Source organism: Schistocerca cancellata, chromosome 6 (genome assembly GCF_023864275.1).
Source record: "Schistocerca cancellata isolate TAMUIC-IGC-003103 chromosome 6, iqSchCanc2.1, whole genome shotgun sequence".
NCBI classification, from domain to species: domain Eukaryota; kingdom Metazoa; phylum Arthropoda; class Insecta; order Orthoptera; family Acrididae; genus Schistocerca; species Schistocerca cancellata.
The window spans coordinates 724,266,063-724,283,752 of record NC_064631.1 but is presented as its reverse complement, the minus strand read 5'-3'; the positions used below and the strand labels follow the sequence as shown (position 1 = coordinate 724,283,752).

General features: G+C 43.5%; 1 protein-coding gene across 1 annotated transcript in view; it reads left to right on the top strand.

The window, feature by feature from the left end:
- Positions 1-486: 486 nt before the first annotated feature.
- The window catches only part of LOC126088491 (translation initiation factor IF-2-like), a 68,855-nt gene continuing 51,651 nt past the window's right edge, over positions 487-17,690 (top strand). The window contains exons 1-2 of the mRNA XM_049906632.1: positions 487-581; positions 6,108-6,313. Coding sequence (XP_049762589.1) covers positions 487-581; positions 6,108-6,313 — 301 coding nt within the window. The remainder of the gene's footprint in view (positions 582-6,107; positions 6,314-17,690) is intronic.

Below are 17,690 nucleotides of genomic sequence, written 5' to 3'. Positions count from 1 at the left end.
GAAGAAGCTGCAGAATACATATAGCTCACAACTCACTCGTTTACTAAAGGAAATAACTAATCTCGAAGGTAAACTTTATGGAATCATTTGATAGTTTACTTTCATGGATGAGTTTTTAGACGCGTACCTGTTCCAAACGAAAAGTAGACGCATTGGCCATTGGGGTGCAATGAAGGAGCCTCCCCGAAGATTGCGACAGCAAGATACAACCGAGAACCGCAATCGGGCGCACCCCGGGCAACGTTGATCTATCAGCGGCTAATCCTTCAACAACCGGAACGGATTTCTGAGGAAATGAAGACCAATAAGACCCTACCAAAAAGATCTTTTCTAAGGCCACTTGTGATGATGTCGATAAACATTGAAGGAATATCCAGAGACAAAGAAGTTTTATTATCTGACTTGTGTAAAGAATATCAATGTGACTTCCTCCTGATTCAAGAAACTCATCGGGGCAATACGAGACCCACACCCAAAATAGATGGAATGAAGATGATCTTGGAGAGACCACATGAACGGTACGGTAGTGCCATCTTCGCCAGGCCAGGAATTAGAGTCACTTCTGCATCACTGACTGACAGGCAAGACATTGAGATATTAACTGTTCGAACTCAGCAGTATAACGTTACCACTGTGTACAAACCCCTAGAATCAGATTTTGTCTTTACTGAGCCTGGGAATTTCAGTTACCAAGACTTTAATTTTGTATTGGGCGATTTCAATTGTCAGAGCACTACAGGGGGCTATAATTTTTTTTTTTAATTTTGTATTGGGCGATTTCAATTGTCAGGGCACTACATGGGGCTATAAAGGAACTAACAGCAGCGGAGTGGAACCAGAGACCTGGGCTGAGGTACACGGTCTACTGCTCAAACATGACCCGAAACTGCCAAGTTCCTTTAATAGTGGCAGATGGGAGAAAGGGTACAATCCCGATAACATCTCTGTTAGCAAGAAACTCGCTGGCCAACGTGGAAAACTGATTGGGGAGCCAATTCCCCATACGCAGCATCGGTTCATAATTTGCACGGTCAATGCAGTTGTTAAGCCTGAACAACTTCCTTTCAAAAGAAGGTTCAATTTTAAAAAGGCCAATTGGAAAAAATTTAGAGGGCTCATTGATGTAGAAATAACAATAATCCTCGCATAACCTGAGATGTACGTTTCGTTGAGAAGGTGTCTGGGAAAACAATACCACGAGGATGCAGAACACAGTATATTACGGGCCTGAGGACGCAAAGCCACTACTGGAAAGATACCAGAAGCTCTTCGATAACGACCCATTTGATGATGAGACACTTCTAGCAGGCGGTGAACTCGTGTCACTCATAGCTGAGGACCGCAAAGCCAAACGGTGTGACCTCGTGGAGAACCTGGACATGAAAGTGAACAGTAGGTGGGCTCGGAAACAGTTAAAGAACCTTAAGGGTGACGCCACAAAGTCAAATGATGAATTTACTAACGTCACGGCAGACCAAGTCGCCACTACGCTCCTTATGAATGGCAAAACCCACGGCAGGAAGTACCAGAAACCATCAGCGCGTGATCCGGCGGAGGAAAATCATCACCTCAAGGCACCATTTACAATGTCAGAACTTACTGCAGCCATTTCCAGCTTGAAGATTAACAGAGCTCCTGGTATCGATGAGCTTACAGTCGAGCAAATTAAAAACTTTGGCAGTAATACCCTACAGTGGCTGCTAGATTTGATAAACGCATGTGTAGAAAGGCTCCATATTCCAAAGATGTGGAGGAAAACCCGAGTGGTTGCACTTCTGAAACCAGGGAAGGACCGTGATGATCGAAAAAACTTCCGACCTGTGTCTCTTTTACGCCACTGTTTTAAGGTCTTGGAACGCCTGACGCTAAGTCGCATAGAAAGCGTCTTGGAACAACAGATCATCTCACAGCAGGCAGGTTTCCTACCAGGCAAATCGTGCTGCGGTCAAGTCCTGAACCTGAGCCAACATATCGAGGATGGGTTTGAGAGAAAACAGATCACGGGAGTGGCACTCATAGACCTTTCAGCTGCATATGATACTGTAAACCATCGGAGGCTCCTTAGGAAAGTACAGGGCTATTACAAGTGATTGCAGCGATTTCATAAATTCACTGTAGCTCCTTTCATTGACATATGGTCACGACACACTACAGATACGTAGAAAAACTCATAAAGTTTTGTTCGGCTGAAGCCGCACTTCAGGTTTCTGCCGCCAGAGCGCTCGAGAGCGCAGTGAGACAAAATGGCGACAGGAGCCGAGAAAGCGTATGTCGTGCTTGAAATGCACTCACATCAGTCAGTCATAACAGTGCAACGACACTTCAGGACGAAGTTCAACAGAGATGCACCAACTGCTACCTCCATTCGGCGATGGTATGCGCAGTTTAAAGCTTCTGGATGCCTCTGTAAGGGGAAATCAACGGGTCGGCCTCCAATGAGCGAAGAAACGGTTGAACGTGTGCGGGCAAGTTCCACGCGTAGCCCGCGGAAGTCGACGAATAAAGCAAGCAGGGAGCTAAACGTACCACAGCCGACGTTTTTGGAAAAACTTATGGAAAAGGCTAAAGCAGAAGCCTTACCGTTTACAATTGCTACAAGCCCTGACACCCGATGACAAAGTCAAACGCTTTGAATTTTCGGCGCGGTTGCAACAGCTCATGGAAGAGGATGCGTTCAGTGCGAAACTTGTTTTCAGTGATGAAGCAACATTTTTTCTTAATGGTGAAGTGAACAGACACAATGTGCGAATCTGGGCGGTAGAGAATCCTCACGCATTCGTGCAGCAAATTCGCAATGCACCAAAAGTTAACGTGTTTTGTGCAATCTCACGGTTTAAAGTTTACGGCCCCTTTTTCTTCTGCGAAAAAAAGTTACAGGACACGTGTATCTGGACATGCTGGAAAATTGGCTCATGCCACAACTGGAGACCGACAGCGCCGACTTCATCTTTCAACAGGATGGTGCTCCACCGCACTTCCATCATTATGTTCGGCATTTCTTAAACAGGAGATTGGAAAACCGATGGATCGGTCGTGGTGGAGATCATGATCAGCAATTCATGTCATGGCCTCCACGCTCTCCCGACTGAACCCCACGCGATTTCTTTATGTGGGGTTATGTGAAAGATTCAGTGTTTAAACCTCCTCTACCAAGAAACGTGCCAGAACTGCGAGCTCGCATCAACGATGCTTTCGAACTCATTGATGGACATGCTGCGCCGAGTGTGGGAGGAACTTGATTATCGGCTTGATGTCTGCCGAATCACTAAAGGGGCACATATCGAACATTTGCGAATGCCTAAAAAATTTTTTGAGTTTTTGTATGTGTGTGCAAAGCATTGTGAAAATATCTCAAATAATAAAGTTATTGTAGAGCTGTGAAATCGCTTCAATCATTTGTAGTAATCCTGTATATAATGTGACAAGAGATTACCATCTACCATCACTGTTAGGTACTTTCCTGCATAATAGGAGATTTTTCGTCTGCCTCCAGGGCAAGAAGAGCAGGTGGAGAAATCAGAGGAATGGCCTGCCTCAGGGAAGCGTCCTCGCCCCAGCTCTGTATAATATATATACAAATGACCAACCAGTGCCAAACATCACACGCCAATTTATGTATGCCGATGACACTGCAGTTGCAGCCCAAGGTAACAATTTTATGGATGTAGAGGAGAAATTAACCAGTAGCTTGGGAGCTCTCTCCCAGTATTATGAGGCAAACCACCTAAGGCCGAAACCTTCCAAGACGCAGGTCTGTGCATTCCTTAAAGAACAGGAAGGCAAATCGTGAACTAAATGTAATATGGAGAGATGAACGTCTGGAGCATTGTGAAACACCGATATATCTTGGTGTCACGTTGGATCGCACACTGACCTATAAACATCATTATAATGCCACAAGGGAAAAAGTCTCAACTAGAAACAACATCATCAGGAAACTAACCAGCGGATCCTGGGGTGCAAACCCAAAAGTCCTGAGAACTTCAGTCCTTGTGCTCAGTGTGTCAGCCGCGGAATACGCCGCTCCAGTGCGGTCTGCATCAACACACGTGAGGAAAGTTGATGTCGCGGTGAATGAAACGGCACGGATTGTTACCGGATGGTTGAGGCCAACCCCAGTGCACAAGATGTACTTAATCGTGGGGATCGCACCGCCCAACATACGACGTGACATCGCTGCCGAAGCCGAAAAAACCAAGCAAGAAAAGGACATGCGTCACCCTTTATATGGACACCAGCCAGCTGACCGACGGCTTTGTTCGAGGAAGAGTTTCCTGTCACGTACCCGAGCCAAGGGAGGGTCGGCTGCAGAGAATCGTTTGAAAAGGTGGGAAATCGACCTGAGAAACCCCCATAAAGATGTAAAAGATGAACTGGCGCCTGGTGGAGACCTAGCATACACAGTTTGGAGAACCCAAAACCGTATGAGGGTAGAAGTGCCAAAGTGCAAGACAAACCTGCAGCAATGAGGTTTCCTAAAAGAGAATGAGAACACTCTCTGTGTGGTTCTGTCCAGGATCCTCAACACCTCCTTGCTTATCTGTCCACATTTAGACCAGCCCTGCACAATGAATGACTTACGGGAGGCAAATGACAAGGCCATATTGGCTGCTGATTTTTGGAAGTTTGAAGTCTAGTTCCGGACTTGGAAAGTAAGTATTGGCCATCACATGGTAACTGCCTTTTTTCGGAATACAATATACCGTGTGTGTTAATTCATAGTGTAAACTGTCTCCATTCCATAGTTCATCCAAATCTAACGAGCCGCTCCAGCGTGAAGGAGTAACAAATATAGTAACTGGGCGAAGGAAAAAAATAAGCAATTACTAGTTCGGAGCAGCTGAAATTTTATATGTGCTATAACGTATGTGCCTATTATCAGAGGATACGCTTGCATATCACAGTGAAATCCAGCCTCACTAAAAGCCTACCACGTGGTGTATGTGAAGGCACGACGTCTCCCTGCATTTACATGGCATCGTCGTCGAGGCCCTTCATGCGTCTCAGAAGCTGAGAGACCCTCAACGGCTAAAATGCAACGGGCTTTTATGTGAGAACGGACTGAACACTTTGAGGATTGTATGAACATTGTTTTCATCACGTTGAATCGTATTATGCAGGACATATTAAACAATAACATATTAAACATTTCAAAAGTAGAAGAAGCTTTTCCATAGAGTAATTATAGTTCCACATTTCGCGTACGCTACTAAAAGTAGCCCTTGTGTGAAGTCAGGGTGTAAGCTACCTCCATTCCAAATTTCTTCCAAATCCGACCAGCCGTTTTAGTGTGAAAGAGTAGCAAACATACTCATACACAAACTTTTGCATTTATAGTAGACGCGGGATTGTATACTCCTGTTATTTGATTATTCTCCTTGCCTAAAGGTAATCGGAATCAATCAGGCGTCAGCTGTTAAAGGTTGCAGAGGTACTGGAAGATGGCAATTTTATTGGCTGAATGACGGTAAACGCCGAGAATTACGTTACAAATTTAATTGCCTGTTCGTGCTTCTGGTGGTAATGTCGTGTGGCTAGGGCCTCCCGTCGGGTAGACCGTTCGCCGGGTGCAAATCATTCGATTTGACGCCACTTTGGCGACTTGCGCGTCGATGGGGATGAAATGATGGTGATTACGCCAACACGACACCCAGTCCCTGAACAGAGAAATTCTCCGACCCAGCCGGGAATCGAACCCGTGCCCTTAGGATTGACAGTCTGTCGCGCTGACCACTCAGCTACCGGGGGCGGACTTCTGGGGGTTAATGTATCGGAGTTGTAACGCCAGTGGCGCTAATGTGGCCATAAGAAGAGGCCATTCATTGGCAGAGAGTTCCGGGAGACGAATGGTTCAAATGGCTCTGAGCACTATGGGACTTAACTTCTGAGGTCATCAGTCCCCTAGAACTTAGAACCACTTAAACCTAACTAACCTAAGGACATCACATACATCCACACCCGAGGGAGGATTCGAACCTGCGACCGTAGCGGTCGCTCGGTTCCAGACTGTAGTGCCTAGAACCGCTTGGCCACCCCGGCCGGCTCCGGGAGACAAGGCCACCTCAAGTGCAGGGCCACAGGCTTGTAGCTCTGGCACTCTGCAAAAGGCGGCCGAACTCGGAGGGCGCGACTCAGACAGCGGGCCGCGGTGCAGACACGGCGCCGCGCGAGGGTGCGCAGCACAGTAACGTGGCGGCCCTTCGTGGCCGAGGGACGAAGGCGGCAGCCACTGCGTCCCCGCCGCAGCTCTCGCCTGCACAGTTTCTCCCCACTGGCGGCAGCAACGAGACCATAACCGGCTACATGCCGCACCGTATACTGTAGGCCATTCCACAGCCCCAATTCGTTACCGACGTTGCGCTGCATGGGAAATTCGTTGCCCGAAATTCACTCATCTGAGCTCCTATATCGCTGACTACGCTAATACAGTGACAGAAATACTGGGCATCGCACATAAAACCAGTATACGCCTTACGTCAGAGATTCAAACAACAATGAACTAACTAAATAAAGGGTGTTTCTAAATGAATGTACCGGTTTTAAGGCTTTGTAGCATTTACTGCATTTAACTTACAATTATAAATAATACATCAGAGGAATGGAATCTTGCAATAATCTATCCACTATACAAAAAAGGAGATAGATTGGACCCATATAATTATAGGGGTCTATCCCTGCTGGATATTACGTATAAAATTTTTTCCAAGATTCTGTATTTCAGAATTCATGAACAGCTTGGTGGTGAACTAGGCGAATATCAAGGAGGCTTTCGTCCAGGACGAAGCTGTCCTGATCAAATTATTAGCCTCAAATGGATAGTGAAACATTAAAGGGTCAGGGACAAGAAACTAGCCGGCCGCTGTGGTCGAGCGGTTCTAGGCGCTTCAGTTTCGAACCGCGCGACCGCTATGGTCGCAGGTTCGAATCTTGCCTCGGGCTTTGATGTCCTTAGGTTAGTTAGGTTTAAATACTTCTAAGTTCTAGGGGACTGATGACCTCAGATGTTAAGTCCCATAGTGCTCAGAGCCATTTGAACCATTTTTTGAACAAGAAACTAGTGATCACGTTCGTCGATTTTAAAGAAGCCTACGATAGTATCCATCGTGAATCCCTACTGTCAATTCTTAAAGAATTTGGCTTACATCAGAAACTTGCCAACCACATTGCAGTCACCCTTCGAAATACTAAAACTAGAGTAGGGTTCATAAATGAATTCGCGGAACCTTTTGAGATTCATACTGACCTTCGACAAGGCGATGGATTGTCTCCATTATTGTTCAATTGTGTGCTGTAGAAAATCATGCGTGAATTAAACAAGATAAGCCCAACATCAGTTAAGATTGGAAGAAAGAATCAACTTTTAACTGCCTTGCATTTGCAGATGATTTGGCGCTGTTGGCAAACAATATTGATGAAGCAAAGGTTCAGATAAAACAACTAGAACGATTAGCGGCAAAGGTCGGATTGCAAATTTCGTTTGAGAAAACAGAAATGATGCCCCACCTTCCCAGTTGACACACCCCTTATCATACTCCATAATGATCAAAAAATTAAGGTAGTAAAAAAGTTTAAATATCTTGGTGAGATTATTACCTAGAATGTTAATGAAAGAGCATCAATAGATAGTAGAACATTAAAACTTCAGCGAGCGCAGAGAACCACGTGGCCAACCTACAAAAAAACGATCTCTCTCAATACATGCTAAATTTCGACATTACTCCTCCATCATTAAACCGGAAGCAATAGTGAAACACTATTCAGACTAAATACTCAAGCAACAACTGACAAATTGCAGAAAGTTCATAGAAGAATACCCCGAACAACTATCAGCAAGGAACACCAAGTTAATGGGCAGTGCAGGCTTTTGCCCAATTCAGAAGTGTATAAAGAAAGTGAATCCATTATTAATACAATGCGGAAAAGAAAGATTGTATTTTTCGGCCACATATCTCGCCTACCAAATACTGGAATCCTGAAGCAGCTTTTTGACTACTTCTGGAACAGTAAAACCAAAAACATCTGGTTTAAAGAAGTACAAAATGATATCGATGAACTGAACATCACCACACACCAAATTCAACAAAGAGAAGAGAAACTGCTTGTGAAGAACAAATACACACGATTGACATTCAAATCATCAGAACGGAAGAACTATGTCATATCTGCAGAAGAACGAGCAGTCAGATCACAGCGAATGAAGAAGTTTTGGGAAACGAAGAAATTGCTGACTGCTAAGACTTAAACTTAATTATTGTAGACTCTGTTGTATTATGTTTGATTTTAGTGCTCCTGTGATGGCGTTAACTATGTAAATAAATAAATTAACATCAAATGAAAAAACAACTGTAACGGTTTTTCTTAAAAACATTCAATGAAAACATTCCAAGAAAAACTGGGAATGAACTCTATAGATGTAGCAGTCATGGCGAACAGGCTTAGATGGTGGGGTCATGTTACACGCATGGGAGAAGCAAGGTTATCCAAGAGACTCATGGATTCAGCAGTAGAGGGTAGGAGGAGTCGGGGCAGACCGAGGAGAAGGTACCTGGATTCGGTTAAGAATGATTTTGAAGTAATAGGTTTAACATCAGAAGAGGCACCAATGTTAGCACTGAAAATGAGATCGACAGGAAGTGCAAAATGGCTAAGCAGGGATGGCTAGAGGACAAATGTAAGGATGTAGAGGCTTATCTCACTAGGGGTAAGATAGATACTGCCTACAGGAAAATTAAAGAGACCTTTGGAGATAAGAGAACCACTTGTATGAACATAAAGAGCTCAGATGGAAACCCAGTTCTAAGCAAAGAAGGGAAAGCAGAAAGGTGGAAGGAGTATATAGAGGGTCTATACAAGGGCGATGTACTTCAGGACAATATTATGGAAATGGAAGAGGATGTAGATGAAGATGAAATGGGAGATACGATACTGCGTGAAGAGTTTGACAGAGCACTGAAAGAACTGAGTCAAAACAAGGCCCCCGGAGTAGACAACATTCCATTGGAACTACTGACGGCCTTGGGAGAGCCAGTCCTGACAGAACTATACCATCTGGTGAGCAAGATGTATGAAACAGGCGAAATACCCTCAGACTTCAAGAAGAATATAATAATTCCAATTCGAAAGAAAGCAGGAGTTGACAGATGTGAAAATTACCGAACAATCAGCTTAATAAGCCACAGCTGCAAAATACTAACACGAATTCTTTACAGACGAGTGGAAAAACTAGTAGAAGCCGACCTCGGGAAAGATCAGTTTGGATTCCGTAGAAATACTGGAACACGTGAGGCAATACTGACCTTACGACTTATCTTAGAGGAAAGATTAAGGAAAGGCAAACCTACGTTTCTAGAATTTGTAGACTTAGAGAAAGCTTTTGACAATGTTGACTGGAATACTCTCTTTCAAATTCTAAAGGTGGCAGGGGTAAAATACAGGGAGCGAAAGGCTATTTACAATTTGTACAGAAACCAGATGGCAGTTATAAGAGTTGAGGGATATGAAAGGGAAGCAGTGGTAGGGAAGGGAGTAAGACAGGGTTGTAGCCTCTCCCCGATGTTATTCAATCTGTATATTGAGCAAGCAGTAAAGGAAACAAAAGAAAAATTCGGAGTAGGTATTAAAATCCATGGAGAAGAAATAAAGACTTTGAGGTTCGCCGATGACATTGTAATTCTGTCAGAGACAGCAAAGGACTTGGAAGAGCAGTTGAACGGAATGGATGGTGTCTTGAAGGGAGGATATGAGATGAACATCAACAAAGGCAAAACGAGGATAATGGAATGTAGTCGAATTAAGTCGGGTGATGTTGAGGGGATTAGACTAGGAAATGAGACACTTAAAGTAGTAAAGGAGTTTTGCTATTTGGGGAGCAAAATAACTGATGATGGTCGAAGTAGAGAGGATATAAAATGTAGACTGGCAATGGCAAGGAAAGCGTTTCTGGAGAAGAGAAATTTGTTAACATCGAGTATAGATTTAAGTGTCAAGAAGTTATTTCTGAAAGTATTTGTATGGAGTGTAGCCATGTATGGAAGTGAAACATGGACGGTAAATAGTTTAGACAAGAAGAGAATAGAAGCTTTCGAAATGTGGTGCTACAGAAGAATGCTGAAGATTAGATGGGTAGATCACATAACTAATGAGGAAGTATTGAATAGGATTGGGGAGAAGAGAAGTTTGTGGCACAACTTGACCAGAAGAAGGGATCGGTTGGTAGGACATGTTCTGAGACATCAAGGGATCACCAATTTAGTATTGGAGGGCAGCGTGGAGGGTAAAAATCGTACGGGGAGACCAAGAGATGAATACACTAAGCAGATTCAGAAGGATGTAGGTTGCAGTAGGTACTGGGAGATGAAGAAGCTTGCACAGGATAGAGTAGCATGGAGAGCTGCATCAAACCAGTCTCAGGACTGACGACCACAACAACAACAACAGGGGATCATGGAGGAACTGTATAAGGGGGGCTACGCTCCAGACTGAACGCTGAAAGGCATAATCAGTCTTAAATGATGATGATGATGATGACATTCAATGTGAGAACCATCGTCACACGTGGAGTCGATAGGCGACTTTTTCCAAAACCTTGATCTCTATGTCCGTAGTGATTGGTTGCAACAGTGTGTTTCTGGCGTTTCTGAAGTCGGATAGACCACCTGGTAGCGGAGACATATACACACATCATCCTCTGAAGGCAAAAATCGCGTGGGGTCAGATCATGTGTGAACATGAAGATGATACAAAACTAGCTCTGACATCCAGCGCCTTGTGGCCAATCCATCGGTCGGGTACAACGTCGTTTAACCAGTAGCGTACTGAGTTATGCCAGTGAGGCGGTGCACTATTTTGCTGTTGAGAATCACCAGTTACAATTACTTCACCGACAATGTCGAGAGGAGTCTCGTTGCAACTGTACCTTCCCGTGGGGATTTGCTTACTCCCAGATACACACACTACGTGTGTTCACATTTCCGTTTAGGTGAAATGTCGATTCACCACTGAAGACGACAGACTCCAGAAAATCTTCATCTCATGCAGCAAAATTTCGTTTGCGAAGCTAGCACGTAAATTGTAGTATGTAGGCTTTACAGCTTGTAACGTCTGCGAACGACAAGGACGACCTGATTGACTTCTTGGGACTACACGTGATAGACTTTCACTAGTTCAAGAAGTTTTTCATTCATTCTTGGTCGTTCGATACTGTTACCTTTGCGCATGACTATACAAACGAATCTCTTTGAGTTGCTCTTTCATTTGATGTGTTATTTATAATTAAAAGTTGAATGTAATAAACGCTACCAAGCCTTAAAACCCGTATATGCATTTTGAAACACCCTGTAGAATACGTAATAGCAGCGTTACAAAACATGTAGTTACATGTTTATAAGAGATGCTGCAAGTCTACATCTACATCTAGATGGCTACTCTGCAATTCATACTTAACTGCCTGGCAGAGGGTTCATCGAACCATTTTCATACTACTTCTCTACCATTCCACTCTCGAATGGCGCGTGGGAAAAAGGAACACCTAAATCTTTCCTTTCGAGCTCTGATTTCTCTTATTTTATTATGATGATCATTTCTCCCTACGTAGGTGGGTGTCAACAAAATATTTTCGCATTCAGAAGAGAAAGCTGATGATTGAAATTTTGTAAATAGATCTCGCCACAAAGAAAACCGCCTTTGTTTCAGTGACTGCCACCCCAACTCGCGTATCATATCAGTGACACACTCACCCCTATTGCACGATAAGATGAAACAAGCTGCCCTTTTTTGCGCTTTTTCGATGTCCTACGTCAATCCTGCCCGATATGGATCCCACACCGCATAGCAATATTCCAGCAGAGGACGGACAAGTGTAGTGTAGGCTGTCTCTTTAGTGGCATTGTCGCATCTTTTAAGTGTACTGCCAACAAAGCGCAGTCTTTGTTTCGCCTTCCCCACAGTATTATCTATATTATCTATCTGGTCTTTCCAATTTAAGTTGCTCGCAATTGTAATTCCTACGCATTTAGTCGTTGCCATGGGCATCGCGTCGGCGCTGACTTCGTGTTATGACGTTACCAGCAAAACGCAGTAATTCTGCAGGCGTGATGTTAATCTCTCTAGTAATTTTCAGTTTAAGATCTTCTGCTGTACGAGAATTGTCACCATACACTTTGCTTTTTAGTGCGATCCATAAACGAAAGTGAGACGGCGTTGAGTCCAGGGTCCTTGGGGCCAGAGGCCTCTTCTGACAAGTCTCTCCTCAGGCAACACGTTGGTGATGTGGGCCATTTTTGGTTGGATCTGTGAGCGGTTGGTCCATCTTGTTAGAATACTGCACACAGCTTCTCTTTATCTATTAACTCTGCATAGAGAGACTCGAAGATATATAGATGTATGGCACTGTTTAAGGTGTAATAGAAAAATATCTGGCCAATAATACGCATGCTGGACAACGCACGCGAATGGAGAGGTTCCTCATGCAGAAGATGTGGGTTGTCTTGCGACCAGTATCTGCAATTCTGGGAGTTTACATACCCTGGCAAATGAAACCAGGCCTCAACTGACTTGAAGTAAAACAAGTGGTCCAGGTGACCGTTGGAATCGATGCTAACAGCCAGTTACAATAATGAACTCTTTTTTTTTCCCGATCTTAAATTTTAACGCTTGCGCCACACTCACAAGACTGTCTTTTAGTTCCACATCTTTTAGTGCGCGATGGTACGTTGTACGAGATACACTAGCCTGCTGCGATAACTTAATTACCGACTTACGGGGACTTCTCGTAATGTCGATGCGAATTCTGTCTGTCGTTTCAGGGTCCCCACTGTCGGTCGCCTGTTTCTCTGCACATTCTGAACCGATCCTATAGCCCTTAAGCTCTTGTACAGATCTTGGATAGTGCTGGTCGTGGGGAGTTTCCTACCAGGGTACTTCGCTCGCGACATTTCTTTACATTCATTGATAGATCCTGTCTATATGTAACACTCCATAATATCAGTTCGCTGTTTTAATGCAAACTGCCCCATTTCTGTAACAACTCAACAATACTAACTTTTGACAACAATTGACGCACGAACACACAGCTGCAGTCAAACGCTCCGATAATAAGCAGTGAAGCCAATTTTCGTGACAGTGTTGTCACTTCACAAGCAATTCGACTAGAGATGATTAAGCGGTACCTGAAGTGTACCGGTTTTATGTGGGACATCCTGTAAAAAGCGTTACACCGTGAACACCTTGACACAACGCTAACAAAATAATACTCCAGCATACCGATGATACAGGTCGATTAAAATTTCATACTTCAGGGACTTCGTTTTCAGTACAGAGAGTAGCCATACCAGAAGATGAAGAATAGATGACGTCTGCTGATAGCTCTAATGGTACTCAGACTTTTCAGTTGTTCTATGCAGACGCGTTATAACTTCCTGGAGAATGAGAAAATCTGCCATGAAAATTAACATCGATTCAGTAACGAGATGTCTTGAGAAACACAGCTCTCTGTCGGCCTATGAAATCCCGAGCGCCATAGACAAAGGCGCCCAAATTGACGCCGTGTTCCTTTACTTATGCGTGGCTTTGGAAACGGTTTCCGCACTTCCATTTACTGAACAAAATACGAGCTGTCATCTTCAGTCCGAACACTAGTTTGATGCAGATCTCCATGCTATCCTATCCTGTGCTAGCTTCAACATCTCAGAATATCTATTGCAACCCATATCCTTTTCAACCTGCTCACTGTACTCGTCTCTTGGTCTCCCGCTACAACTTTCACCCGCTCACACTTGCACCCAGTATTATACAGGTGATTCCTGTATGTCTCAGAATGTGTCCTTTCAACCGATCCCTTCTTTTAGCCAAGTTACGCCACAAATTTCTTTCGTCCCCGATACTAGTCAGCACCTGCTCATTGATTACGTGATCAACTCATCAAATTTTTAGCATTCTTCTGTAGCACCACGTCTGAAAAGCTTCTATTCCCTTCTTGTACGAACTGTTTATCCTTCACGTTTCAGTTACATGCAAGGCTAAGCTCCAGACAAACACTTCCAGAAACGATTTCCTAACACTTAAATCTATATTTGGTATAACAAATTTTATTTTCTTGCCACTGCCATTCTCCATTTTACATCCTCTATATTTCGGCCGCCAGAAGTTTTTTTACGACCCAAATAGCAAAACTCGTCTACTACTTTTAGTGTCACATTTGTTAATCTAATTGCCGCATCATCACCTCACTTAATTCGACTATAATGCATTTTCTGATATGGATGTGGGTCTTTACCATAGTTAATAAAGTGTCATATTCCTCATTTTTCTGTTATCTTAAGTTTAGCACACACGAATATCTCTGCCAGTAATAGCACAAGTTTTGTATAAAGACGGTTGTGTGTGTCTTACATATAGTGCTTGGAAATGACGTAAATACATTATAGCTGATTCCCACCTGTTTTGACCAGTACGAAGTACGTTATTGACATGCGTAGAAATCACGGGTCCAGTTTCACTTTAAAATTAGTTAAGAGTGTTTTATTTATTTTCTTGTTTTGCGAGATGTCTTCGTGATGAGAGTGTGTACTTTGATCCCTGTTACGTATTATGTATGTGACATGATGAACCTTGGACTGGAGCTTCTTGACCTTGATCACCAAAACGGAAACCGTCCATCCCCCCTTTCTAACCATCCAAGCAAAGGCTCACAGTGCACTAAAGCTACTAACTGCCTGAACACGGGGACACCCTGTTACTACAGTCCCACGCACCTTCCCTGATCAGACCCATCCTCTGCTATGTAAACGTAGCGCGAATTTCCGCTCCTCCAAATTTCTCACGTGCCCTACGGATCCTGGAACACCACGCACTCCACTTCGCGTTTCGGATCCCATTACTGTCCCCTACAAGAATTCTCTATGAACTTATGAAATTTTGCACACTTGTCTTCTATACTGAACACTTTTGAACTGCCTACACTACTCTCCAACTTGCCACGAACCATCTTATACAGGGTATATCATAATTAATGGCGTAAACGCGTACAGTTATAAGTACACGATACTAGAAGCAAAAAAGTCTCAGTAAGCATACCTTTAAAGAGCTACGAGCATTTTTTCATCTCCAAAAATGTTCAAATGTGTGTGACTTCCTAAGTGACCAATCTGCTGAGGTCATCGGTCCCTAGACTTACACACTACTTAAACTGACTTATGCTAAGAACAACACACACCCATGCCCGAGGGAGGACTCGAACCTCCGGCGGGAGGGGCCGTTTTGATCTTCGATACTGTGAAACAAATCTGTTCCACTGCAAGCTGTTTGCTTTCCATATTTTGGGAAGTGTCAGTATGGACCAAGATAAGGAAAAAAGTCCAGTAAACATTTGCTCTAAAATTCGTACCTTAAAAGTTATGAACATTTGTTCATTAGAAGAATTATGTTTCAAAGTAGCGAAGATGAAAAAGTGCTCATGGTGTAAGTGGGCTGTTTAAGTTTTTATGTTGGTAACGCCACGTAGCGCTCTGTATGAAAATCACTGACTGTGCTGTGTGAAGTCTGTGGCTGGTTTGCATTGTTGAAATATTTGCTATTGTAGTGTTGGGCAGTTGGATGTGAACAGCTCGTAGCGTTGCGAAGTTGGAGGTGAGCCGCCAGCAGTGGTGGATGTGGGGAGAGAGATGGCGGAGTTTTGAGAGCGGATGATCTGGACGTGTGTCCATCAGAGACAGTAAATTTGTAAGACTGGATGTCATGAACTGATATATATATATATATATATATATATATATATATATATATATATATATATATATATAATGACTTTTGAACACTATTAAGGTAAATACATTGTTTGTTCTCTATCAAAATCTTTCATTTGCTAACTATGCCTATCAGTAGTTAGTGCCTTCAGTAGTTTGAATCTTTTATTTAGCTGGCAGTATTGGCGCTCACTGTATCGCAGTAGTTCGAGCAACGAAGATTTTTGTGAGGTAAATGATTCATGAAAGGTATAGGTTATTGTTAGTCAGGGACATTCTTTTGTAGAGATTATTGAAAGTCGGATTGCGTTGCGCTAAAAAAAAATATTGTGTGTCAGTTTAGTGTTGATCAGAATAAGTAAAGAGCGAAATGCCTGAGTACGTTCAGTTCTGCTCAACTGTTAGAAAATCAGATAACGTAAGGGGTTTATCAGCACAGTAATTCATAAATTTTTCTAAGGGGGCGTTTCAATAGCTCTTAACGTATGCATTTTAGAGCACATGCCTACTGGACATATTTTCTTGTTTTGGTCCATACTGCCACTTTCCGAAATATGGAAAGCAAAGAGCTTGCAGTAGAAGAGATTTCTTTCGCAGTACCGTAGATGAAAAATTGCTCGTAGCTTTTAAGATATGCATTTTTGACCTTATGTTTACTGACACCTTTTTGCTTCTAGTATCGTGTACTTTCAACTGTATGCGTTTACGCCATTAATTATGATACACCCTGTATTTTCCCCCTTTCTCTCCGCTTCTAGACTCTGCTGCGCCTACAGAAACTAAGCCTACACATTCCTCACATCAACTCTAAAGGAAACTTTAATCGCCTTTCCTTACCTGATATTCAGTCCGCCCAGATTTGTAACTCTCCTACAAGTTCTAGCAGAATCCACCCATCGTCACCGATCCCCTGAACAAGCATCCTAAGGCTTGTTGCGAAACCATTCTGTTATCACTCTTCCGAATACGACAAACGAACATCCATCCACATGAAATCCATGCTTCATTCCACCCAAAAACCCACAAATTTCATAATACTATTGCCCACTGCACTCTACATAAACTCATAACTTCATTTCCTCCCTCTGTAAAGTACTCGTATTTTAAACAATTTTAGAACCATTTGGCGCTGACAGGACACTTGCTGCCAGTGTGGGGTGGATGGTGGGAGGGACAAAATTAAAAAGAGAAAGAAAATAATAATTAAAAAATATAGATGAATAATGCTGAGATGAGCCATGTGGACTCCAATTCTTCTTACTTCTTTTATTTAAGTTGACAACTACTGTAATTTCAACAGGTGAGTAATTTTTGTCACTTACCAGTGCAGATTTTTCATGGAAATACAGTGAAATGTCTATGATTATTGTCTGTGGAGTTGAAGAGCGGCATGCAATTCGGCATGCTGTTTTCGTCAAAAATAATGTGAGATTTTGATATTCAGAGACTGAAATCAGGGTAAATCGATATGAGAAAGTGCACTGGTGAGATGGAATGATGGTGACTTGGGAGTATGGTGCTCTACGTAATTGTGACTTTTGTCCTTTATTAACGAAGAGATCGACTCACTGTTTGCGGAAGTTTCTCGCGTGCTTCCAAATGAACACCGTGTTGGATGTGACATGGAGAGGCGGGAAACCGTGGTCAAGGGCGGGCCACCCGGGTGGTTGATTCTTAGAACGGAGACGGGAACGCCCGCCCCGCGGGGCAGCAGTCCATTGTCCACCTGTACGTCTGCACAGACAGATGTCTGGTCGTCGGGCAGTGCGGCGCCGGGCGCACGGACGGGGACTCCTTACCCTGTTTGGGGGGTCTGTTCTGAAGGGAGCCATCTACCTGTTGTGGAAAGCGAACGCTATAGGAAACAAGGGCTAGTCTCGTAGCGGCTGTTGCTTTATTTCTCCAGCCCGGAGATGCGACGCTGATGGCACAGACGGGGACAGAACGCGC